The sequence below is a fragment of the Pristis pectinata genome, chromosome 21 (assembly GCF_009764475.1).
Source record: "Pristis pectinata isolate sPriPec2 chromosome 21, sPriPec2.1.pri, whole genome shotgun sequence".
Classification (NCBI taxonomy): domain Eukaryota; kingdom Metazoa; phylum Chordata; class Chondrichthyes; order Rhinopristiformes; family Pristidae; genus Pristis; species Pristis pectinata.
The window spans coordinates 1788903-1814905 of NC_067425.1; the positions used below are offsets into that span (position 1 = coordinate 1788903).

A 26003-nucleotide genomic window follows, 5' to 3' on the forward strand; every position below is an offset into this window, starting at 1 on the left:
CCTACCCCGCCTGTACACACGCCCACCCCGCCTGTGCACCGATTCACCCGCAGACTGTGAACACACGCCCACCCCGCCTGTGCACCGATTCACCCGCAGACTGTGAACACACGCCCACCCCGCCTGTGCACCGATTCACCCACAGACTGTGAACACACGCCCACCCCGCCTGTGCACCGATTCACCCGCAGACTGTGAACACACGCCCACCCCGCCTGTGCACCGATTCACCCGCAGACTGTGAACACACGCCCACCCCGCCTGTGCACCGATTCACCCGCAGACTGTGAACACACGCCCACCCCACCTGTACACCGATTGACCAGCAGACTGTGCACACACACACGCCCACCCCGCCTGTACACTGATGTGACCCCAGCTGCCCCCAACCTACCTCCCGTTCCATGGAACCCTTTGCTCTGGTGATATTTGTTGTTGACATTGGAGCCCTGTGTGACGAGGACTCCCGCCCAGGGGCGCTCTGGCACAGGGCTGGAGTCTGTGGGGGCCACACGGACTGTGGACGGGTCCCTTCCCTCTGCAACACTCGGGCTTCATTCCAACCCTCCCATCGTCCAATTTACTGGATTCATGACCCCGAGTTCCTGTAACTCCCACATGGCCAAACCCCAATCCCAAAATCCGTAGGACCAGCAGCTCCTCCCCCACAGTCCACTCTGGGTAGGGCAGGTCCTGAACCCCCCCCCCCCCACAGGGTCGATTCCAAACCATCATTGCCTGCTACTCATACTGGTTGGGACAGGGGGACAGGGGTGGCAGAGGGTGGGGTGGAGGGAGGGGGACGGTGGGGGTTGAGCAGATGGGAGTGCAGAGGGTGGGACGGAGGGGTCAGACTGTACCTGATTGTTTGGCGTCGTTGGGTTTGATGCATCGCACGTACGACGGGTCTTTGGACATCAGGATCTCCATCAGCTGGGCCAGGCTGTTCTTAAACTGCGTTGCGGCCTGGAGAGAGAGGGGGGTGGGGGTGAGGAGAGGAGGTGTGGGGTGGGTTGTTGTGTGTGGGGGGGGGGGGTTGGTTAAGTAGATGAGGAGAAAGGGGGAGAGGTGTTGCAGGTGTGGGGCAGGGTCTCCCAGGGAGGGGCCGCTCCCTCGTTAGTGGGAGAGATGTGGGTGCAGGAGCTGGGGAACCTGAGGCGCCGGGAGACCAGGGCGTGGACCCTGGTCCCATGCTCCCCTCCTCCGAGGACCCCCTTCCTCCGGGACCCTCCCTGCCTGAAACACACCACCCCCCACCGCCCCCCCAGGACCCTCCACCAGGGAACACCCCTGGCCGGGACCCTCCCCCTGGGACTCCGTTGAAGGAGGGTGTGGGTGAGGGAAGCTGAGGCCCTTCTCCCAGACCAGCCCCTCTGTCGGCCCCAGGGTGGGGGAGGGGAGTGCCCAGCCGAGGTGGGGGGGCAGATCCTTCCCCCCCCCCCCCCCGACCCACAGAACCCCCCCCCCCACCCCACCGATCCTTCCCAGACCCCACCCTCCCTGACCAGAACAGCTCACCCTCCGTACAGGGAGAGGAGTCCAACCCACCAGGGCAAAGTCTGACCGCACACATCCCCCCCTGACCTCACCCTGACCCATTACCCCCAAAAGCCTAACCTAACCACCAACCCGGTCCTGACCCCAAAAACAACCTGACCCCCTCAGGAGCTGCTGCTAGAGGTAGGGTGGGCTGAGGGTGACCCCCCCCCCCCACTTACCGTCTCCGGCCTCTTCTTGTCCTCTGGGCTGGCAGGCTGGAAGCACTGACTGACGATGCGGTTCCCGGACTCACACATGGCCTGTAACACACACAGGGTGACAAAGGGGGACTCGTGGGGAGGGGAGGGGAGGGGGGAGGGGGGAGGGGAGGGGAGGGGGGAGAGGTGGCAACAGCAGGCACACAGCCATGGGGTCACTAGGCTGTCTGGACGAGCTGTGTCCCGGGACAGGGAGCGGTCAGTTGGAGGCCGGGGGTGGGGGTGGGGGGGGGCGGGGAGGAGGAGGAGGTGGGGGCCACTTTCACAGCCCGTGCAGGACGGCTGTGTGACCGGGTCACTGCCCTGGGTCAGCGGACACGCCGCTCCCGCAAGCAGGCGGGCGGATGCGCAGTTCCCCCGACGGACACGCGGGCGGATATGCAGGCGGACATGCAGACACGCGGACAGGAGGGCGGTCGCTCTGCTGAGCCCAGGACCTTCCGATGTGTCAGCATCCGGAGCCGCTGGCTGCGGTTTGAGGTCCCGCAGTGATACAGCGCAGGGGGTGGCTGTTCAGCCCATCAACCCTGTGCAGCCCTTTCCCATCAGTGCCTCTCCCTGCGCTCCCCCTCAGCCCCACCATCGTTCCCCAGGGTCACTCCGACTCCTCTGTGGCAGCTCCCACCACCCTTCAGGGCAGTGTGTCCCCAGTCAGTCCCTCACCCTCTCCTCTCCGATCAGCCCACCCCCACATCCCAGAGTCGGGGATCCAGCCGGTGCACTCCCTCCCCATGTGACCAGAGGTAGTGCTGACCTTACCCCCACTGTACCGGGGCTGACTGACTGACCACCACTCGTGAGTCACCAGCACACACTCACTCTCATCCTTACCCCCCACTCACTCTTCTCGAACTCACCTCCTTCAGATTCCTGAACAGGAGGTCGTTGTTCTTGTCGAGGAATCCTGCAGGAAGACATTTCACTGTCAGCACAGTGCAGGTGAGGGTTCGGAGGCGCAGAGAGAGGCTGGAGCTGTGCTTACCTGTCACGTTGTAATTCACCTCGCCCGCATAGTGCAACAGGCGGAACTCCTCCCTGCCCAGGCTCTTCCGAGTCTTCTGATCTGCCAGCTTGTGTCTAACAACAAGCGGAGTGTCCGTTAGTTGTCAGGAGTGTGGGGGGGGGGGGGGGGGCGCAGAGAGAGGGGGCAGAGTCAGCGAGAGAGAAACACTGGTAGTGTCAGGGAGGGAGGGGGCGGAGGGGGGTGCAGCGAGGCACAGTGAGGGGGCAGAGGGGTGCAGGAGGGCGCAACGAGGGGGGCAGCAACTAATTAGGGAAGCTGAGAGAACGTGATTGTGGTGCAGGCTGGTGAGTAAACAGTAGGGGGTGATGCTCCAGTGAAACACGGCAATGTTGAGACCACACCTGGAGGACTGTGGACAGAATCAGGCTCCTATTCAGGGGAGGATGTCAATGTGTGGAAGCAGTCCAGGGAGGTTTACTGGATTGACACCTGGAGTGGGTGGGTTGTCTCCTGAGGAATGGTGGGACAGGCAGGGCTTGGATCTGCCAGAGTTTAGGGGGGAGAGAGAGAGAGAATTTGATTGAAACATAACATCCTGAAGGGTCGGGACAGGGCTGATGTGGACAGGATGTTAACTCCTGTGGGAGAATCTAGAACTAAGGGTCACTGTTTAAAAATAAGACGGAGATGAGACAAAATGTTTCCACTCGGAAGGTGACGAGACTGTGCACTGCCAGCAAAGGGCAGTGGAAGTCTGTGAGTGTCCTGAAGGCAGAGGTGGATGGAAAGTTGATGAACAAGTGGGTTAGGGTCACAGGGACAGACGGGGGTCACAGGGACAGACAGGACATGGGGTTCAGATCGGCCCTGATCTCATTAAATGTCCGCACAGGTTGAGGGGCTGGTGGGCGACTCTCCTCCGTGTTCCCACCTTCATATGACAGAGCAGCGCCTCTCTCCGCCAAGTTAGAGCAACAGGAGCTGGAGCTTAATTCTGACAGGTGGTGACTTCGGGAGGTCTTCCGGAGGGTTGGACATCCACATTCTGGAGGGTCGGACATCCACAATGAATGGTGAGGACCTGGGGAGTGTTGAGGGACTGAGGGACCTGGGGCAGCACAGGTAGGTGGGGTGGTGAAGGCACCTTCATTACCGGGGAGGTTTGGTCCTACTCCGTAAAGCTCTGGTCAGGCCACAGCTGCAGTGCTGTGTGCAGTTCTGGTCACTGCACTGCTGACTGCACTGGAGAGGGTGCGGAGGGGGTTCACCGGGACGTTGCCTGGGATGGAGTGTTCCGGTTACAAGGAGAGATCGGGGTTATTCTCCCTGGAGCAGAGGGGGCTGAGGGGAACTGATAGGTGTACAAAATTCTGAAGGACGTAGATAGGGTAGAAAGTGAGGCATTTCTCCCCAGAGCAGAAATGTCTAAAACCAGAGGGCAAGAATTTGGGGTGAGGGGTAGGAGGTTGAGGGGATCTGAGGAAGAACATCCCCCACCTCTGAGGGGGGCTGGAATAGGGGACACACTGCCTGAGGGAGTGGTGGAGGCAGAGATTTCACAACGTTGAAGTATCTGCAGAAACACACGAATCGCCGAGCAGAGAAGGGTGCCGGCCATGGGCTGGGCAATGGAACCAGTATAGATGGGGAATAGATGGTCAGCATTGACAAGATGGGCCGAAGGGCCTGTGTCTGTGCTGTATAATGCTAGGGAGACAGAGGGGCAGTGCTGACCCAAAGGTGAGAGTGAACCAGGGAGATCTGTTGTGGGACACGGGGGGGGGGGAGATGGGGAGGAGATGGTGGGGGGTGGGGAAGAGGGAGATCTGTTGGGGATGGAGAGAGAGAGGGAGGGGGGGAGGGAGGGGGAGGGAGAGAAAGAGAGAGACAGACAGGGGGACAGAGAGAGAGAGAGAGAGAGAGAGAGAGAGAGAGAGAGAGAGAGAGAGAGATCTGTTGTGGGAGGGAGAGACAGACAGACAGACAGACAGGGGGACAGAGAGGGTGAAGGAGAGGGACAGAGGGAGGGAGATGGAGAGACGCTGACCACAGGAGGGGTCTGTGGCTGCCATGTGCAGAGCTGCAGGTTCTGACTGACTGCACTGAGGATCTCGGCCTGTGTTTCAGCGTGCGGGGCGGGATAATGTTTATTATTGTCACACGGAGACACAGCGACAAGCGTGTGTGTGCCGTGCAGACACATCACTGCATGCAGAGGTGCGGAGGTAGGGCGAAGGGGTCACCAAGTGCTCACGTCATGAAGTGAGGGTGGGTTCCCACTGTCTCCTCCAGCTTCTCCAGGAAGGTTAAATCCGTCGCATCACCAGGTCTCAAACACTCTTCATCCTGGCAACAAGATCACACAGCAATCAGTGCACAGCAAGACTCCACACTGGAAGGGGAGGGGTCCAGGAGATGGAAGAGGCTGATGCAGCCAAAGGAATGAGGGAATTTCAGCCCTCGGTGGGAGCCAGGGTGCTGACCAATGGTCTGGGACCACTCTGTCAGCTGTCCGTGTGCTGGGAAGGTGAGGTGTGGGTGACCGGTGGTGGGGTGAGGGGTGGGATGCTGGACACGTGCTGAGGGAGCAGCAGGGGCAGTGAGCGGTGCTGCGGGGGGGGGGGGGGGAGGAGGTGAAGCTGCAGGTGGTGTGTGGAACTGATGGTGCGGACAGGCGGTGGTGAGCGGGAACACCCCGTGACCCCCGACGGTGTGGACAGGCAGCGGTGAGCAGGAACGCCCCATGCCCCCCGTGCCCTCCGACGGTGCAGACAGGCGGCGGTGAGCTGGAACACCCCATGCCCCCAACAGTGCGGACAGGCGACAGTGAGCGGGAACACCCTGTGCCCCCGACAGTGCAGACAGGTGGTGCTGAGTGGGAACACCCTGTGCCCTCCGGTGCTGCTCACCAGGATGGAGATGATGCCCTTGTGCTTCTCCTCGACCAGATCACAGATGATTTTGTTGTTAAAATACGGAACAGGTTCCCACTGTGAAAACACACAGGCATTAGACAGGAAGTGGGCAGGACCCAACCCCCAACACAGCACATCCAACCCCCCCCACCTCTCCCCTGACCCACCCCCACACCCCTCCCCTCGCCCACCTCTTTACCCCTCCCCTACCCCCTCACCCACCGCTCCCCTTGCCCACCCCCTCCACACCCCTCCCCTCACCCAACCCCCCCCACCTACCCCCCACAGACACTCCCCTCCCAGTGGAGAGTCCCAGCACTTCCCACAGACACTCCCCTCCCAGCGGAGAATCCCAGCACTCCCCACAGACACTCCCTGCCCGGTAGAGTCCCAGCACTCCCCACAGACGTCCCTGCCCAGCAGAGAGCCAGCATTCCCCACAGACACTTCCCGCCCGGCAGAGAGTCCCAGCACTCCCCACAGACGTCCCCGTCCAGCGGAGAGTCCCAGCACATTCCGTTCTCAGTTCACATTTCCCACACCTGGGGCTTTGGATTTTTACACCTCAGGTTCTCCGAACTGCAGGAAGTGAAGAGGCAGAGCTGGATGTGTTGCCCCAGGAGGGTCCGTGCAAGGCTACGTGGGGGAGAGCAGTGTGATCAAAGGTCGGAGACGGGGGCAGGCAGAGGGGGAGGGCACAGAATGAGAAAGGGATGTAGACAGAGAGAGGACAAAGAGAGATGCGGAGAAAGGAGAGTGAGTGGATGGCTGAAGAGGGGAGGGGGGAGGTACAGACATTCAGGGGGAGAGTGAAGGAGAGTGCGAGGGATACAGAGAGATCGAGGGGGTGGGGGTCCGGGGCGTCGCCTGCTTGCTCTGCTGGTAACACTCATGGCCTGGGGCTGCCCACGTTGCCCGCAGTGGGAGCTGTGTCACCAGACTCACCGCAATTCCCTCCGACTCGTACTCCTCCTGCTCAGACTTCAGCGTCAGTTCAATGAAGAGTTGCTGCAGCTTCTCGTTGCAATAATTGATGCAGAACTGCTCAAAGCTGTGGAGAGGGACGCATTAACGGCAGACTCTGACCCCATCACCTCCCGCCTACCCTCGCCCCACACCCCACCCACTCGCCCTGCCCCACCCACTCCCCACACCCGTCTGGCTCACCAACCCTGTGCCTGGGCTCCCACCTCTGACCCCCACCCCTGACCCCCAACACTGGCTGAGGGCCCATGTGCTGACCCTGTGCCAGGGCTCCCACCCCTGACCCCCAACCCCGGCTGATGGCCCATGTGTTGACCCTGTGCCAGGTCCTACAGCAGACAGCCTGTAGGCAGCTCACCCACAGACTAAGCCATGTCCTGGGGTGGAAGAGTTGACCCACCAGCCCCCACCCCCGCACTGCTCCCCACACCCTGCCCATTCCCCCCCACCCGGTCCACCACCCCCTGCTCCCCAAACCCTGCAGAAGCCCCCCCATCCTGCTCCTGTTCCCCTCGGAAAGCTTTGACCTCCCAGTCCGTGTCCCAATTGTATTTCTCCCCCTCTGCTGACCCCATTGCTCCTTGCCCTCCTCCCACCCCCTTCCCTCAGCCCCGGTCAAGCCCCTCGTGGTTTGAAGCACTGTGATTCAGTGAGGACACTCGGCCAGGGGTTACTGAGCCGTCACGGTCAGAGTCTTCGGCAGGAAGGTAGAGCCCAGGACCACGCAGAGGGCGTGGGTCAGGGGTTAGTGTGTAACCCCAGGAGCCAGGATCAAGGCAGAGGGCATGGGTCAGTAGGTGGGAGGTGTGGTCCCGTTTGGGTGTCAGGTGATGCTCTCAGCCCCACCCTGCTAGAGGGGCGGGCACTTTGAGGCTGCTGAGACCCAGGAGCATGGTGCTGCTCACAGATCACTGACGGCTGCAGAGTTGGACGTGTGAGAGCTGGGGGGCAGCGCGGGCATTTTGGAGGAATGGTGGTTTAACAGGACCAACGAGAGCATATGTATTGCTGATACAGTGTGCAGGGGCCAGTAGCGGTACCAACCCACCTGTTGTTCTGGAACACCTCAAACCCGTAGATGTCCAGCAGCCCGATGACATTGGGTCGGTAGTTCTCGGAATATGTGGAGTCCTGCAGGTGACAAGCAGAGAGAAGCTACCATCGCACCTCCCAAAACCAGGCTCCCCGAACCAAAACCGGGCTCCACCAACCTGTCCTGTCCGGCAGCTCCTGATGTTTCCCAAGGTCACACCACAGCATCTCCTGTCCACCTACCTCCCACCATTGGTTGCTCGGAACTTCCTCCCTTGTGACTCCAGCCCTCACCCCCCCCCCCCCCCCCCACCCCACCCCGCAGACTGGATGTTGGTCACACTCCACTTATGTCAGTACCCCGAGATTCTGTTCCATTCAGTCACCCGGAGCACCTATCCCCCACCCTGATCTTTGAGCAAACACTCCAGCCAGGAACAGAAACTAGTGTCCTACGTTAAAGGCAATTACAGTGGAGTGAGGCCTGAGCTGGGTAGGTACACCGTGACCACAGCACAGTGCATCATCTTTCAAAGACTCAGCAAAGGTACATTGGTGAGGAAGGCAGGCTCTGGGAGACAGTGCACCAGTCACAGCTGACTACAGAAGGGAGGCGAAAGTGGTCGAGAGTAACCTCGTTACTCCTCCTTTGCACTATTCCTTTCCTTCTGTAACTTGCAGTAAAGTTTATGTCCTGCACTCTACTGCTGCCGCAAAACCACACATTTCACGGCATACATCAGTGACAATAAACCTGATCCTCACTCTGAAGGAGTTGCAGAGATTAACTGGAGGCTGGAGGACTGGAAATTTAGAAACTAGCAGAGGAGGAGTGAAAAAAAATCGGAGGGAGAAGACAGCGTGTGAGAGCAAGAAGAGAAAAGACTTCTACAGCCCACAGAAGTCGCTCAGGTAAACACTGGTCCCAAAGAGAACGAGAATGACACAGCACTGAACAGGCCCTTCGGCCCACCTTGTCCATGCCGGCCATGATGTCCATCTACACTAATCCCACTGGCCTGCATTTAGGCCCGTGTCCCTCTACACCTTCCCTATCCAAGTACCTGTCCAAACAGCTCTTACACGTCGTAATTGTACCTGCCTCCACCACCACCTCTGGCAGCTCGTTCCACATATTCCCCACCATCTGTGTGAAAAACTTACCCCTCAGATCTCCTTCAAATTCCTCACCTTAAACCTGTGCCCTCTAGTTCTAGGCCCCCCTGCTCTGGGATAAAGATTCTAACCATCTACCCTATCTATGACCCTCATAACTTTATAAACCTCTGTAAGGTCACCCCTCAGCCCCCTATGCCCCAGTGAGAACAAGCCCAGCCCATCCAATCTCTCCCTATAACGACAGCCCTCCGTTCCAGGCAACAGCCTGGGGAATCTCTCCTCCACTCTCTCTATTGCTACCACATCCCTCCTGTAGTGTGGTGACCAGAACTGTACACAGTGCTCCAAGTGCAGTCTAACCAGTGTACAGCAGCAACGTGACGTCCCAACTCTCATACTCAATCCCTCAGCCTATGAAGGCAAGCACACTAAATACCTTTCTCACTTCTCTAGCCACCTGCGTCACCACTTCTGTGAACTATGGACTTGGACCCCAAGGTCCCTCTGTACATCAACATTCCAAAGGTCCCCGCCACTTACTCTGTGTCCCAACAGAATCTGACCTCCCAAAGTGCATCTCCCAAAGAGATTCTAACTTATTTTAGATCGGCCTTCACAACAGAAAACACTAAAACCATCCCAAGAATAATAAAACAAAAATCGAGGGAGTCTCTGTCAACTGGAGAAAGGGAAGTGGACGAACTAACAAGGCTAAAGGCCAAGTCCCCTGGACTGATGGCTGCATCCTGGGGTCTTGAGGGAACTGGCTGCAGGGACAGTGTTCGTTGTAATCCGCCAAAATTCCCTGGATTCTGGAGAGGCCCCGGAGGACTGGAAAACTGCAAATGTACCAAAACAAAGAGGGAGACCGACAGCAGGGACTGTAACCCAATTAGCCTGACATCTGAAATCCATTGTTAAGGAGGAAACAGCACAACACAGAAAATCCTCAGGCAGAGTCAGGCTTCATGGGTTTATGAAGGGGAGGTGCTGGATGTAACAGACAGGGTGGATGAAGGGGAAGTGGTAGATGTAACATATTTGGATTTGTAGGAGGCAGTGGATATGGTGCCACATGAAGGGTGAGTGTACAAGGTAAGGGCAGACAGCGTTGGTACATGTTGGTGTAGACAGGGGTCTTGGTGCTGGGTGTGTGGATACAGTATCACCTGAAGGCTGATGAGGCTGACCCACGTGGATAGCCAGCATCATCTGGATAGGTGACCTTCAGTGTGAGTGCGCAGTGTGGGGTGAGGGAGGGAGCGCCAAGGTGGGGTGGGCTCCCAGCAGCGAGCTGAGCTTACTCTACCTTGTGAGCGAGGGACTCGTTGATCTTGTTGACCAGCCAGGAGAAGGTCCGACCGTAGATAGCCTTTGCCAGAGCGTCTCGTGCGTAAGCCGCCTGCTCAACGTTCAGGGGGCTGATCAGCTGCAGGAGGGATGAGAAACGATGGCCACCACATCAGCAGACCAGGAGCAGCCGTCCCCCAACAACCACCAGCCCTCGTCCTGCCCAGCCTCACCTTGTCTGGGGTGGGGCAGTTCTGGACCCCCGCTGCACTCTGTGCGAGTCCTGGACAGCCTGCCTGCCGTTTCTAGGCACTCCCCCCGTCCCATCCCCACCCAATCACATCCATTAACCACCCAAAGTACCTCGATGTGATCGGGCACCCCAACCCACACCATTGGCCCAGTTACTTCCCAGCCACTCAGTCCAGAGGTTAGAGGCCTGCATCTCACCAGGGTCCCTTCCCCACCACCCGAGCTCACACATCTGGCTCAAGGACCATGTCAGTGCCCCCACATCTGGCTCAGGAACTGCACGACTACCTCACATCTGGCTCAGGGACCACATGACTGTCTCTCACATCTGGCACAGGGACCACGTGACTGCCTTTCACATCTGGCTCAGGGACCACGTGACTGCCTCTCACATCTGGCTCGAGGACCACGTGACTCCCTCTCACATCTGGCTCAGGGACCACGTGACTCCCTCTCACATCTGGCTCAGGGACCACATGACTCCCTCTCACATCTGGCTCAGGGACCATGTGACTGCCTCACACATCTGGCTTAGGGACCACGTGACCCTCACACATCTGGCTTAGGGACCACGTGACCCTCACACATCTGGCTCAGGGACCACGTGACTGCCTCACACATCTGGCACCGCACACCTCACCTCCTCTCCCTTGGCGGTGATCTTCCTGTGGATCAGGGCCTCCCGTAGAGTTGGGCCGGGAACACCCAGCAGCTGCGGCCAGAGGAAAAACTCACTTAGTGTAATGCGTGGGACGGCCACGTGTGCGGAGTGGGGCAGGGGGTGGGGGGGGGGCAGGGGAGGGAGCGGGATGGGGACGGGAGGGGCGGGATGGGAGGGGGGGACAGGAGGTTTACTGGAATCAGCAGACACTCAGACACAGAGTCCTCTCGATGGGACCGGTCTGAGACAGCGCACAGGGCACACGGAGTTACGTGACTGTGCAGGGTCCCTGCGCCGAGCAGTAATGTGCGCACAAAGCCCGCGTTCCCCGCGCGTCTCTGACACTGACCCGGGACAGCAGGCGGATCTGATTTTCGCCGTTAATGGAGGCATTGCCGTCGTCGTCTGCCAAACACTGCAGGTTTCCCAGGTGAAGGACGCTGGCCACCACACTCAGCAGCTCCTGTCCCAGGGAGAGAGGGAGTAAAGGAGGGGTCAGAGACCGCACAGATCCCCACCCTCCCCCCTGCCCACCCCACCCCCTACGGTGCAGCCCTAGGTCTGGAGAATGCAGCCCAGACACAGCGGGGAACGATGTTTATCAGCGCACGGTGACCTTCCCCAGCCCCAGTGGGAAGTATCTCACACAGTGGACGGCAGCCGTTCCCACAGGAACGTCTGGACCAACGCTTTGGGAACCTGAATAACCCCCCCGCAGGATCAGAATGTGTCCATCTCACGGTCCTGAGGCCAACAGCCATCTGTGGGACCGCAGCTTCACCCAGTTCATGGGGTGGGTTACAGTCGAGCAGGGAACGGGCAGAGGGGAGAACGTCCTCAGCGCCCCCCACAGAGCTCCATCCCCCACAGCTCAGCTGTCAGGGCTTCAAGGGACGCTGCAGGGTGTGAGGGTCCATCCTCAGACACGGTTCAAACCAAGCCCCCACCCCACCCCCCACTGTGATAACAATGCTGCAGAACTGGTGTAAAGGTGAGTGGTGACTGCCCCCTCCCATTCCCAGCTACCCCGGACCACCACCACCCCCCCCCCAACCCCCACCGGACCGGTGCACCCACCTCGATGTCACTGCTGCTGAAATCGATGATGGACAGTGCTCGGTGCACAGTCTTCCAGTCGTTCTTGTCACTGATGGAGCTGACCTTGGCACAGTGACCCTGGAACACAGAGCCAGGAGCCGTTCAGCTGCAGGCAGCTCCCTGTCCCTCGGCGCACACTCCGAGCCCCTGGAGCACGTGGACTCCGTTACCCCCACCTCCCCCCACAGCCCAGCAGCCGTCCCGGGTCACCCAGGTCCTGGACATCCCCTGCCCCTCCCCCCTGTCCTTTCAGGGTCCCCCCCCCCCCACCCCCTGGGTGAAGTAACAGATCGTCAACTCCCCCCAGTCAGCAGTCACACCGCGGGTAGTGCTGCTGCCCCACATCCCCAGACACCTGGGTTTGATCCCGATCTCCGGCACTGTCTGTGTGGAGTTTGCACGTTCTCCCTGTGATGCATGGATTTCCCCCGGGTGGTCCGGGTTCCAGACCGGGAGGAGGGGGCAGAAACTGAGACAGAGAGAGACAGAGAGAGAGACGGAGAGAGAGAGAGACAGAGAGAGAGGGAGAGAGACAGAGAGGTGAGAGAAAGGGCGCTCCAAACAAATCTGCTCGCTCCACGCGGTGTGTACACACACAGAGCAGTGGGGGGGAAGTGTGGACATTTTTATATCTCTGGAATGTCCCCCAGTGTGAACATTCTCCCATTGCAACAGTTCCACTTAAAGCTCTATTGCAATATGAAGTGCAAGACCGGCGTAACCGTGGAGATGTGTTTGACCACATGGAAGGTCATTCAGAATTGTAACTTGGTAACATGAAGTTCTGTACAACACTGACCCAGTCACTGGACGAGAGTGGCATAGATCTGAGAGCAGACCTCAGTCGCAGGTCACAGGGAAAGTCTAATTCCAATTGTTTACCTTGATGACAGCTGCAAGTGTCAGGGGCACTGTGGACAGGAAAGGTGACCTGGTCAGTCACCAGGACCAACTGCAGGGACAGCCGTAGGGTATACACAGGTCAGCTCATGGCACAGATGGGTGGAGAGGACAGGAGAATCCTAGTGTTGGCTGCTAAATTAAAGATCATTGTAATCTGTCAACCTCCTGTAAAAGTATCTCACCTCAGAATGAGACCGTCACTTACTGCATTTGCTGGTCAGACACCTGCACAGCCAGCAGTGTTGTAGATCAGGCCGGCAGTACTGGAGGGATCGGGGCTTGACCAATCCTGTGGTGAGGTCATGCGATGCCCCCGGAGAAGGCAGTGGAGGGTCCCTGTGCTCCACCCCAGCCCGTCCCTCCCTGGCACCCACCTTGATGAGGTACTGGTAGCTCTGTGGGTTGCGCTCCAAGCCCAGCCTTTGCAGAAGGTCGTTGTTGCCTCCCTCGATCACCTGGTAGAAGATGTGGAAGTTCCTCTCGCCGTGGTTTTGGTGAACGACCCGGGACTTCTCCAGCAGGTAGTTCAGGATGTGACCTCCCACCGGGGCTCCCTACAACACCACACAGCACAGCGCTTGGGCAACAGGTCAACACAGCACAATGCCCGGGCAACAGGTCAACAGCAGGACACTTAGGCAACAGGCCAACAACCACCAGCTCAAGCATCACAACAATACCATCCGTCAAACACTGTACACACCATTACACCCACCCAATACACAGTGCAGTACACCCCTCCCATCCTAGTGAATGCTGTACACAACACCGTTCCACCTATCCATACACACAAACACTGTACACAGCCCACTGTACACCCTTCCCATTCCCACAAACCCCATGCACATCACCATTAAACCCTCCCCACACACAAACACTGTACAGCCCAGTACACCCTCCCCACACATACAAACACTGCACAGAGTGCAGTACAACACCAGCCATCCCAACACCATACGGGAAGGACCCAGAGTGAGTCTCCTGGGTTGGGCTGTCGAGTCACCAAGTGAAGGTAACCACAGAGGGTCCGAGTACACTGGGACCCTCGCAGGGAGGGGTGAGAAACAAGTCCATGTCACCAGAAGTAAACACCAACCACCTGCTCCACAGCTCAACCACTCTTGGATTTACCCCTAACACTGCGATCCCTGCCCCCCAGGGTGCCTTTCCCCAGTATCTCCCCAGCCCGGGTTCCCGGAACGTTCCCCGTACACCCCCTCTTACCCTGAAGTCGAACTGGATGTCCATGTATTTGCCGAACCGGCTGGAGTTGTCATTGCGGAGAGTCTTTGCATTCCCGAACGCCTGGAAAACACAGAGCAGGGATGTGGGTGAAGGCAGTGTTCCGTCCTGGAGAGAGGCAGGGCTGGCTCCACATCCCGGGAATCCCATCACACCAGGCTCCGCCAGTCCGGGGACACAGGCAGTGACCGTGACACCTCACTGTCTCTGGCCTGGCCTGGAACCCCCTCCCCACAGCAATGGGGGAGGGGGGGTGGGGGAGACTGCAGTGGGCGAGAAGGTGGATCACCCACCCCCCCCCCCCCCACAAGGGCAATTGGGGATGGGCAATGAATGCTGGGCTGGGCAAAGGTGTCTGGATCCCAGACAGTGAACTTCCAGAAGGACTGCTCTGCCCTCCTGGTCTCTGGCAGCAGGTGTGCAGCTCGACAGTGCTGGGGGGAGGGGGTGAGGGAGGGAGTGAGGGAGGGAGGGGGGGAGGGGAGGGGAGGGAAGGGAGGGCGAGGGGGACGGGACGGAGTGTGAGGGGGATGGGAGGGAGCAAGTCAGTGGCTCCGTTTACAGTGTTGCCCGAGCCACCCGTTTCCCGGGCACGGGGTTGGACTGGAGAGCCTGCTGTGAGGGGAGACCCCCACCCACTGCCCAGACCGGGCTCAGCCTGTGCGCCAGGCGCAGGGTGAGGGGCCCGGACCCCCAGGGCGCTCCTCACCTCCAACACGGGGTTGGACTGGAGCAGTCGGTCTCGCACTGTCTCCACCCTGGCACTGCTGGGACACGTCACCGCGTAATACTGCAGGATCTTCTTGGAGGCCTCTGTCTTCCCGGCTCCGCTCTCCCCGGAGATCAGGATGCACTGGTCCTTACCCTCTGATCGCATCGAGCGGTATGAGTTGTCCGATATGGCGTAGCTGTGAACCAAAGGGGGGTTAGCAGCAGAGACTGGTTACTGCAGGCACCCACCCTGGAGCACCCACCTGCCCACCATGTGGGGCACCCACCCCAGGGGCAGCCCACTGGCTGGGGACCCCACCCCTCCAACACCCTGCATACAAGGACATCCATTCCAATTGCAGTCACTGCTGTAACATTGAAAACTGTGACAACCCATTTGTACAGAGCAAGATCCCACGAGCAGCGATGCCGAGGGAGGAACGGGAGGCCAACTGCCGTACAGCTGAGCTCCTGCTCTGACAGATCGGCGTGCGCTCCAGGGAGCGGCACCATGTCCCGGGGCAGACATATCACGTCCCGTCAGCCATACACTGGGCAACACAACCCAGGCACCTCCCTCCAATCCACACTCAGGACAAGGGCTCAAAGTACTTTTTAATCTTTACATTTTGAATTAATTTCTTGTAACAAGGACTTCTATGCAAGTGTTTCCCCGGGTGATTTAGATCTCCATGAACCATTGACAGCTGCAGCCAGAGGTCAGGCCCTTCGGCCCATTACATCTGTGATCACCAGAGATGTCTCACAACTGTTAAGGGGCCTTGGACTGCAGTCCGGTGACCCATCCACGGAGGGAGAAGCACCAAATCCCAATCTTGGCGAGACTGCAGGCACCTCGAGGGATCGTTAACTCCACGGACTGCAACTCAACAACAACCTGCATTTACCCAGCACCTCCACTGCAGCTGCATCGACCACGACGGTCCACAGGTGTCCCACCAAAGCCACTGACACTGAGCCACAGGAGAGGTTTCCACAGTGACACTGGAAGGCTGAGGGAGAGGGGCGGGACAGAGGCAGCCACACAAATTTCATGGAGGGGGCAGGGGAGGGGTCCCGCAGGTGGACACGGGTCACGATGCAGGAGACACCTCCAGGTGGGAGCAGCCCATTCAGTCGATACCCCCCCTCCCCTGAACACTCCCCCCCCTCCCCTGAACACTCCCCCCCCCCCCACCCCAGGGACACAGTGACTGCAGTGTGCACCATCCACACAATGCACTCACCCAGACCACTCCGACAGCACCTCCAAACCCACATCCCCTCCCACCAGGAAGGACCCGGGCAGCGGGTGCAGGGGAACACCACCACCTGCAGGTTCTCCTCCAGTCACACCCCATCCTGACTTGGAGACATATCACCATTCCTTCACTGTCACTGGCTCTGAATCCTGGCACCCCCTCCCCAACAGCACTGTGGGAGCACCTTCCCCACACGGACCCCAGCAGGTGGGGAACACAAGAAACCAGACCAGGAGTTGGCCAGACAGCCCTTCGAGCCCTCTCCATCATCCCTCCAGATCATGGCCGACCTTCAAACACGGTGCCTTTCTTTGCACTGTCTCCTTATTCCTTGACTTCCTTAATGTCAGAAACCTGTGTTCTGAATGAGCCACAGCCCTCCAGGACAGAGAATTTCAAATGGTCACCGGCCCGAGTCAGGAAATTCCAGTCCAAAACAGCCGACCCCCTGTACTCGATCTGTGCCCCTGGTCCTAGACTGCTCATCCGGGGCCACATCCCCCTGGATCCAGCCGTTAGCCTGTAAGAACTTTGTCAATGAAATCTCCTCTCATTCTTCTAAACTCCAATGAATCCGTGCTTTCTAATGCAAGGACACCAGAGATGTCCACAATACTCCGGGTGCCAACTCACCAAAGCTTTGAACAACTGCAATAAGACTTCCTTACTTCTGTAATAAAGGCAGGCCAGTAGCCTGCTAGTCACTGGATACCTGCCTGTTGGACTTCAGTAACCTGTGTACAGGGACATGCCGATCTCTTTGAACATCAACACCTGAGTTACGGGGAGAGGTTGGGCAGGCTGGGTGCACACAGCCAGGGTCAGCCGCAGCCACTCGGCCCATCCCAGCCCTCTGCTGCCCCTCGCTCACTCACATGTGGGGGGAGACTTCATAGAAGTTGACGCCTCGGTATCGCTCCATGTGCTGCTTGGTGTAGATCTCCAGCTCCCGGTACGGGTTCACCGACACCAGCACCGAGCCGATGTACGTCTGTGGGAGAGGCACAGAGTCAGTGGGGCACCCAGCACGTGCTGGGAAGCGCACATCTGGCCCATGCTGGGGGGTGGGGGGGGCACACACCTGGCCCGCACTGGGTGGGGGCGGGGCGCACACCAGGCCCGCACTGGGTGGGGGGAGGCAGGGCGCACACCAGGCCCGCGCTGGGGGGTGGGGTGGGGCAGGGCGCACACCAGGCCCGCACTGTGAGGGAGGGCGGGGAGGGGGTCGGGGTGCACACTTGGCCTGTGCTGGGGGGGGGGGGGGAGCTGCGGGGCGCACACCTGGCCCGTGCTGGGGGGGGGGTTGAGGTGGGGACAGGGATGAGGGAGGGGTACAATGTGTGGGGTAATAAGAGTGGGTGGGGAGGTGGGAGGGGGGGAACGGGTGGGTGGGGGGAGGGGGGAGAGGGGACAGGTTAGGGGGGTGGTACGGGGGACAGGTGGGGAAGTGGGTGGGGGGGAGGGGGTACGGGTGGGTGGACGTGGGGTGGGGACGTATGGGGTAACGGTCGGGGCGGATGGAGGACACGCCCTCACATAGATCAGGCTCTCTTTGAAGCGTTTGCGCAGGTTCTCGATGAATGCCGCCTCGCTGGTGAAACTCTCCAACAGGACGAAGTCCTGCACCCCAACACGGTCCCGGGCGGTCAGAGCCCCCTCCATCGCCAGACGTGCTCGCTCGCCTCCCTGGGCCTGTGGGGGAAGCAAAGTCATGGAGTCACTCAGCACAGGCCTTTCGGCCCATCCAGTCCCTGCCGACCACCAACCACCCACTTACACTAATCCTCCCCGCATTCCCATCAATTCCCCCTGATTCTACCCCTCACCCACACACTGGGGACGATCTACAGCGGCCGATTAACCCACCGACCCGCACGGCGTTGGGATGTGGGAGGGAACCGGAGCCCCGGGGGAAACCTGCAGGGGTCACAGGGAGAACGTGCAAACTCCACACAGACAGTGCCGGAGGTCGGGATCGAACCCAGGTCTGTGGTGTGGTGAGGCAGCAGCACTACCCATTGCGCTGGAGATCCACCCTCCCATCCCCACTCCCACCTCCAAATTCATCCGCGCCCAAACCTCAGCTGGGAGTGGGGAGGGAGAAGAGGATGGAGAGAGGGAGGGAGTGAGGAGGGCATGAGCAGGAGAATGGAAGGAGGGAGGGAGTAGGGAGGAGGAGGGAGCAGGAGGAGGGAGGGAGGGAGTAGAGAGCAGGAGGGGGAGGGAGGGACGAGGGCCGGCTGGAGGCGAGGCGAGGGGAGAGGGCCGGCTGGAGGCGAGGCGAGGGGAGAGGGCCGGCTGGGTGCCGAGCAGGAGGGGCAAGTCTGGGTTGGGTTCACGAGGAAGGTGAGAGACCAGAGCCCAGGGAGGAACAAGTCCCAGGACTGAGTGACCCTGTGGGTCACCCCCGGGGCATGTCCCCGTCACCAGCAGGCAGTGCAGCGAATGTACAGATCAGCAGCTAAAGCACATTCGACAAGACTCAGATGCAGCAATCAGACAGCACAAAACCTGAGGCCGACTGGTTAATGAACTGAGGAAATATGATGGGAATGTCGCTCCCAACTTTGAGCCCAATCTGTGCCGCCATCAGCGAATACCACAGAGGTGACGTGAGGGAGAATCAGAACACAAACAACAGCAGGTCACAAACTCTTCCATCAGCTGTGCTGCCCTGTGGGACACCCCAAGGGTGTGAAAACCACAACAAGCTGCACTCAGGAAGATCACAAACTGCAAGAAACTGGGCGAGGGTGGGGCCAGGAGCAAAGGGACAACTTAGCACAGAATCTGCGGTCTCTCCACAGTCATGGAAGGAGAAAGGGAGCGGGGGGGGACGGGACCCACACACTTTGAGAACCGGTCCCTCCCCTTCCCCCCCCACCAAGATACCCAGATGGGTGGACAGGGCCCAGAAAAGATCATGTAATCCATGCTGAGGAGGGAGACTGGATGCCAGTTCCTCAGGAGGCAGGGATCGCCCCTCTTAGGGAAGAGGACAATGAGGGGGTCAACTGCCCGATCCCCTTCCCCCCCCCCCCCCCAGGAGCCACATGTATTTCCATCCCAGAACGCCCCAGAAAGCCCCGGCCACTCCACAGTCAGCCCAGCCAGCCCAAGTGACTTGCCCCTCCAGAGCTGTGGCCACCAAATAATGTTCTACGAATACTGTTCCCCTCGTCCCCACTCCAGCCCATCACCGGTCCCGGGAGGCCCCCCGAGAGCCAGCGGACACCATGAGCTCCCTCTCCGGGAATACCCAGGCACAGGTGTAGCCTCAGAAGAGAGGCAAGAGGTGGCCTCAGACAAACCCCCTCTACATCAGGTGTCCAGGGATCAGGGGCGTGGGGCTGAAGCATGAGCAGCTGCTTCAAACACTCAGACAGCGGCCGCAACCTCTCCCACTCAGTACCAGGATGGGGCACAGATGTCTCCACACCATCCTGGGAGTGTCTGACGAGGCAGTGGGAGGAACATTCACCCTGTACCGTCCATGTCCTGGCACTGGGTGTTGCTGTGGGCATCTGGGAGCCTTGTTTTGGAGACAGCGCCTGGCTCACAAGTGTGTACCGAGGGTTGGGGCAAAGGATGAAAGGATCAGTCAGCCGCCACGGTTCATTAAACATTAACTTGTGCGTCTGCTGGTGAGGGCTTGGGTGCAAAGGGAGCAACGTGTTCCTCAGCTAACACAGAGGACACCAGGGTGTGTATGAGGGCCAGCTGGAGCAGGTCGCACGGCTGTAGACACCAGTGCAGCAGTCCCCGCAAGGCACATAGCAACACACCACCAGTGCAGCAGTCCCCGCACTGCACAAAGCAACACACCACCAGCACTGTTGAAGCTACAAACACATCAGCACAGGTTCTGTTGGTCTAATGTTGTGGCATGGACTTGCAACCCAAGCAGCACTGATCTTACAACGCGATCAGTGTTCCTGATAAAGGGATTATAAACAAAAGTGTTAATTGATATCAAGCCAAGGTTTGGAGCAAAGGTTCAGCCCCGTCTCTGCAGAGCTGTTGCTGTATGAACCCTGTACGAAGCTGCAGCCACTGTCAGTCTGTGTGGACATCCTTCCCCAGCCCGGGCTACACCGAACGGCAGCCCCACCCCGGACTACACCGGACGGCAGCCCCACCCCGGACTACACCGGACGGCAGCCCCGCCCGTGCAGGGTCTCTCAGCTGCCCTGGGCAGACCAAAGTGCCTGGACAGGGGTAACACTGCCTCCCGAAACCCTGAGTGGGCCCCGAGGAGACTGGCAGAGAGATGCCCCGGGACCGGGCTGCACGGTGGAATGTGGTGGTGGGGATTCATCCAGTGCATGGGCCCAGCAGCTCACCTGTGGTGCTACAGACACAGTAAAGCAGCGATGGGTGGTGCACACAGGTACAGCCCACCGTAGCAGTCACTGCAGGGGCACCCATGCATGCCAGGTGGCTCCCTGCATCACTCCACCTGCACGGTGGATTGCAGTTCCCACACAGCTCCTCTCAGTCAGTCCTCCCTCGCTCCCTCTCCAAGACCCCAGTACTGTGACTGCCCAGACACACAGCGATGCCCCACTCCCAGCACCATCTGCACCCGGCACAGCTCTGGGGGCAAACTGCCTGCTCTGAGGGAGACTCCCTCCCTGGGAACCGGAGACGAGGCAGCAACAAAACTTGTTCTTACAAGGGATGTGAACAAAACGACTGAACTTACAAAAGCTAACGACTACAAACACAAGCTCACCTGGCATCCAACCACGAAGATTAAACACGAGACTTGGCTGCGTGGGTTTGGAATTGGCTTGCCCACAGAAGGCAGAGGGTGGTAGTAGATGGACAGTATTCTGCCTGGAGGTCAGTTACTAGTGGTGTTCTATAGAGAACTGTCCTGGGACCCAAATGACTTGGATGAGGAAGTGGAGGGGTGGGTTAGTAAGTTTGCTGATGACACGAAGGTTGGTGGTGTTGTGGATAGTGTAGAAGGTTGCTGTAGATTACAACAGGATATAGACAGGATGCAGAGTTGGGCGGAGAAGTGGCAGATGGAGTTCAACCCAGAGAAGTGTGAAGTGATACACTTTGGAAGGTCCGACTTGAAGGCAGAGTACAAGGTTAATGGCAGGATTCTTAGCAGTGTGGAGGAAAAGAGGGATCTTGGGGTCCAAGTCCATAGATCCCTCAAGGTTGCCACGCAAGTTGGTAGGGTGGTTAAGAAGGTGTATGGTGTGCTGGCCTTCGTTAGTCATGGGATTGAGTTCAAGAGCCGCGAGGTGATATTGCAGCCCTACAGAACTCTGGTTAGACCACACTTGGAGTATTGTGTTCAGTTCTGGTCACCTCATTATAGGAAGGATGTGGAAGCTTTAGAGAGGGTGCAGAGGAGATTTACCAGGATGCTGCCTGGATTAGAGAACATGTTTTATAAGGAAATGTTGAGTGAGCTAGAGCTTTTTTCTTTGGAGCATCGGAGGATGAAGGGCGACTTGACAGAGGTGTATAAGATTATGAGGGGCATATACAGGATGGACAGCCAGCACCTTTTCCCCAGGGCGGCAATGGCCAATACCAGAGGACGTCAGCTTACAGTCAGACGAGGAAAGTTTAGGGAGATGTCAGAGGTAGATTTTTATCAGCGTGGTGGGTGCCTGGAACGCACTGCCGGGGGTGGTGGGAGAGGCTGATACCATAGGAATATTTAAAAGACTCCTAGACAGGCACATGGATGTAAGAAAAATGGAGGATTATGGGCTGTGCAGGAGGGAAGGGTTAGATTGATCGTGGGGTAGGTGTTTAATAAGTCAGCACAACATGGTAGGCCGAAGGGCCTGTACTGTTCTATGTTCTAAGAGCTGAAACATGACAAATGACAGAACAATCACCCAAAAACATTACAGGGGCCACCACAGCAGGTCTGGTGTGATCCCACCTCCCAGTCAGTGACTGAGGGCAATAGGTACCACAGAGCCCCAAGCTTAAACACTCCACTGCATTGCAACGTGCAGAACCAGTGCACAGGCGGGGCTTCAGCTGGAGCACCTCCGCAGCCCTGGCTGCAGTCTCTGCACTTGGAGCAAGACACCCCTGTCCCGGGGCAGCGAGGCGGATTCCTCGGATGAAGGGCTTGTCCTATCAGGAGATGCTGAATGAGGCTGCCCCATACTGAACGAGGGATGAGGGGTGACGGAAGCAGGTTTCTGAGGGGGGGGATGGGCAGAGGGGGGTGGGCGGTGTGGGTGGAGACCCCGTCTCACGGGATCACTCACAACAGCCTTAAAAAAATGGACATTTTTAAAAAAGTCGTCCATCTCACTTCAAATCAAATTTCTCTGGTTTAATGTGGGTCAGTAATAAGTCCAGAGTTAACTTACAAACACTACACGGTGTAAACAGAACATTCTCTCTAACAAATCTGCTCAAACGTGCCCATGTTCCCTGCAGGAATTACTGCCACATTCCCCAGGAATGGTGGCCATCACCAGAGGCCACACACTCAGCTGCCAAGCTTCCGGACACTCACACTGCCCACTGTAGCCGGGATCCTGCCCTAGTCCCAGCCAGGACCCTGCCCCCAGCCCAGCTGGGACTCTGTTGTGCCCGGGAGCCACTGGAGGGGAGTGTCCACCTGGCTGGAGGTAGGTAGGAGAAGTGAGAGGGAATGCGCGGTGTTTACAAACACTTTCGTTTGACAATTCGGCAAACACTGGGGTATAATCCCAGAATTCTGCATCAGCTTCCCCAAGTCCTTGTGGCTGGGGTGGTGACTCACCAGAGATTCCTCCTACAGAGACCGTGGGTCTTCGGACACCGAGCTTCACCTTGCATGGGTTCTGTTTATGTCTGGGCACTAATGGACACAAGGCTGGGAAAGTGGGCGAGGGGTGGGGAGAGCTGTGATCTTACTGAAGATCTTGTGTCTTTAAACATCCCCACCCCCTCCCCCCTCTCCGTGTGCATGAGCGTGTACAAGGCACGCAGATACAAGGACAGGCACGCTGTTGAGAATGCCCGTCGCTCCGAGTGACACTACCCACTGCAGCAAACAGGGAACCTCACCGACCCTCCAGTTAGTGGCTCCCACCACTGGAGAGGCCAGTGAATCAGGAGCAAGGCTGGGGAAGGTGGGGTGGTCCCTGGCAGTAGAGGAGAGGCGAGGGGCTTCCTGGGATGAGGGAGGGATTCCTGGGTGCTGGGAGGGTGCACGTGAGGAAGGCCAGTGTTCCAGCGGCCCCGGGTCACAACGAAGGGCTTCAGTCTGACTAGTGCTAGAGGGGAGCCCAGAAGGACTGTGCGGAGAATCCGTGAGGAGGGGCTGTGGGAAAGCTGTACAACTCCACAAGGGGGGGGGAAGGAGTTGAAGAACCTGGTGGTGGGACAGAAGCGCCAGCATGGAGAGGAGGGCTGAGACCAGCGCCCACACACTCCGAGCTCTGGGCAGGAACACGTCAGGTTCACGTGTGGATGGAGCAGAGTGAAACGAACCTTCATCTCCCCAGACCACAGTACTGGCTGCAGGGGCGCCCTGAGGGACGTGGGTCACTGCATGTGGACACAGAGCGCCCACACGTGGAACACGGGCCGGCTCAGATGGAGCGCTGGGCGAGGCCAGGAATGGCAGCAGCCTGTGCACACCAGTGCGGTCTCCCCGGCTGGACAGTGGAAGATACCGGCACCACAGCTCCTGCAGATACTACTGCCCAGAGCCGGTCCCTGCCATGCATCAGCACCACTCCACATTTGTCACTCGATCCCCACCACTGACAACCACTGTCTGTAGGAGCTTACTGTGCACAAACCAGTGCCGCATTAGCTGTGACAGTGACTGCACTCGGCAGAGGTGGGTGTCGAGGCTCAGGTCTACCTGGGGGTGGTGACAGGTACTGCACAATCATCTCCGACCTCACAGCTCACAGCGCCTCAACAGTTCTATCAGTGGGCCGGCAGCTCCAGCACTGCACGGAGATCACAGCCGCCGACACAGGCAGTGGGACACAGAGCCAAGCCTCTCACACTCACACACAGAGCAGCCCACACTGACACACACACACAGGGTACTGGAGCCCACACTGGGACACACACAAAGGGTGTACAAGGGCTGAGTCCACACAATATTAGACTGGAGTTGATCCCTCATTTGACAGTGCAGTCTGTGGATTTTAGACTGAAATCTTCTGTAACTCCTGCTGTGACCCCACCCTAGTCTCTGGCCGACAGTTACCATTAAACACTTCAGAGTGGAGTCATTTTTAGATCCTTCCTGCAAATGTGGAGTGTTTGGAACCAGCTGGCACAGTGACAATGCAGGAATGGGCAGGTCTACAGAAACAGCATTGTTCAAGGAGCGTTTCAACATGTGTGTGGCAGTAACAGAGAGGGAGTGCCTGAGGCCAGCGGCTGGGTGTGATTACATCACCCAGGTCACTGAGGCAGGATACTCAGCAATGTCCAAGCTGCAGCCTGGGCACAGGTCTGATACAACTCCCACAGAAACATCTTCTCAGTTACACACAGACCCAGCGGGATCCCAAGTGACACACCGAGTACCTGGGAGAATAGGGATGCGCGCACACACACACAGGCAGACACTGAGACAGGCACACAGATACACACACAGGCAGACAGACATTGAGACAGACAGGTACACAGACACACACTGAGAGATAGGGACACACACAGAAACACACTGAGACACACACAGGGGCAGATAGCCACACACGTACAGATACAGACATGCACAAGAGGCAGCAGGCAGACACAAAAACAGAGGCAGCCATTCACCGCCAATTGCAATTGCAATGCAGCATGTGACACATTCCAGAATTTATTTGCTTTGGCATCAGAACCACAAACTGAACCAGATTTACCGATTCAAGCAGCAACAGAGAAATACACAAAAATACGCTGGGAATGTGGCCGCAGAACGTGATCTGGCGTGAGGGACAGCATAGGTACGATGGATCGAATGGCCTGTTAATTTACTGCAGTTGCTATGATTCTATTACATCAATCGTGGCCAAGTTGGAACATCTTCCCTTCCATTGCTTCACAATACAACATCGCCTGAAGTCTCCAAACCAGAAAAATCACTGAGAGCCTCTGGTCACAAGAGGGAGTTATAAATATCTGGAATCTAAAAATAATCCTCCACGTCCCAGTGTCCGAGGCTGCTGGAAAAGTCTTGGGCAATGCCAGCACTGGTACAAACCATGCCAGCGAAGGCTGTGGCACAGAGACCATCTCGGCATGGGCTGTGGCAGCTCATGGGCAAGAAGTGCCACCCCTCAGGCCACCGGTGAAGGTGCATGAAGAAACTCCCTGCTGTTTTGGGTGGGGCTGCAGTGGACCCACTGGTGGGAGGGAGGGTCTGAGCCGGGAACGTCAGGAGTGGTGCCAGGTCCCGGCTACACACACCTCCGCACACACCACAAAGTCAGCAGTGAGCTCCCTGTCCGTGTCTCACCCACTGGTTCCAGTCCCACCACTTCATCAGATAAAACCTTGTGATGTGGGCAACCTTCAACAGCTCCACTTCCCTTCTGACCAACGCTCACTGTTGCACTCTGACAAGGAGCGCACCTGTGAATATTCGTGCCCAACCCCAGCTCCACCCTCAATGTCCTCCAGGGCTCTGCTGTGTCCAGCTCCAGAATCCACGTTTTGTTGGGACAATCTGATCACCATACAAGGTTGCTGCCATCCTGTCCCACACCACCGGTCACCTCACCAGGCACTTCCAACCCGTTTCCCCACAGCTGCACAGTTGCAGGCTGTGTCACAGCTACACTGGAGCACGGCCACTCAGTGCCCGAGGGCATTGGGACCCAA

The 26003-nt window shown here is 58.3% G+C and overlaps 1 protein-coding gene across 3 annotated transcripts in view; it reads right to left on the minus strand.

The window, feature by feature from the left end:
- The window catches only part of LOC127581180 (unconventional myosin-Ic-like), a 75070-nt gene that overhangs the window by 17168 nt on the left and 31899 nt on the right, over positions 1-26003 (minus strand). For all 3 annotated transcript variants that reach the window (XM_052035271.1, XM_052035270.1, XM_052035269.1), the window contains exons 2-18: positions 17727-17882; positions 17066-17181; positions 14927-15125; positions 14200-14280; positions 13350-13529; positions 12052-12150; positions 11324-11437; positions 10954-11025; positions 10081-10200; positions 7669-7751; positions 6582-6687; positions 5631-5711; positions 4976-5067; positions 2740-2834; positions 2615-2661; positions 1719-1799; positions 861-966 (exon numbers count right to left, since the gene is read on the minus strand). In XM_052035271.1, the coding sequence (XP_051891231.1) occupies positions 861-966; positions 1719-1799; positions 2615-2661; positions 2740-2834; positions 4976-5067; positions 5631-5711; positions 6582-6687; positions 7669-7751; positions 10081-10200; positions 10954-11025; positions 11324-11437; positions 12052-12150; positions 13350-13529; positions 14200-14280; positions 14927-15125; positions 17066-17181; positions 17727-17852 (1798 nt within the window). In that variant the 5' untranslated portion in view covers positions 17853-17882. The remainder of the gene's footprint in view (positions 1-860; positions 967-1718; positions 1800-2614; positions 2662-2739; positions 2835-4975; positions 5068-5630; positions 5712-6581; positions 6688-7668; positions 7752-10080; positions 10201-10953; positions 11026-11323; positions 11438-12051; positions 12151-13349; positions 13530-14199; positions 14281-14926; positions 15126-17065; positions 17182-17726; positions 17883-26003) is intronic.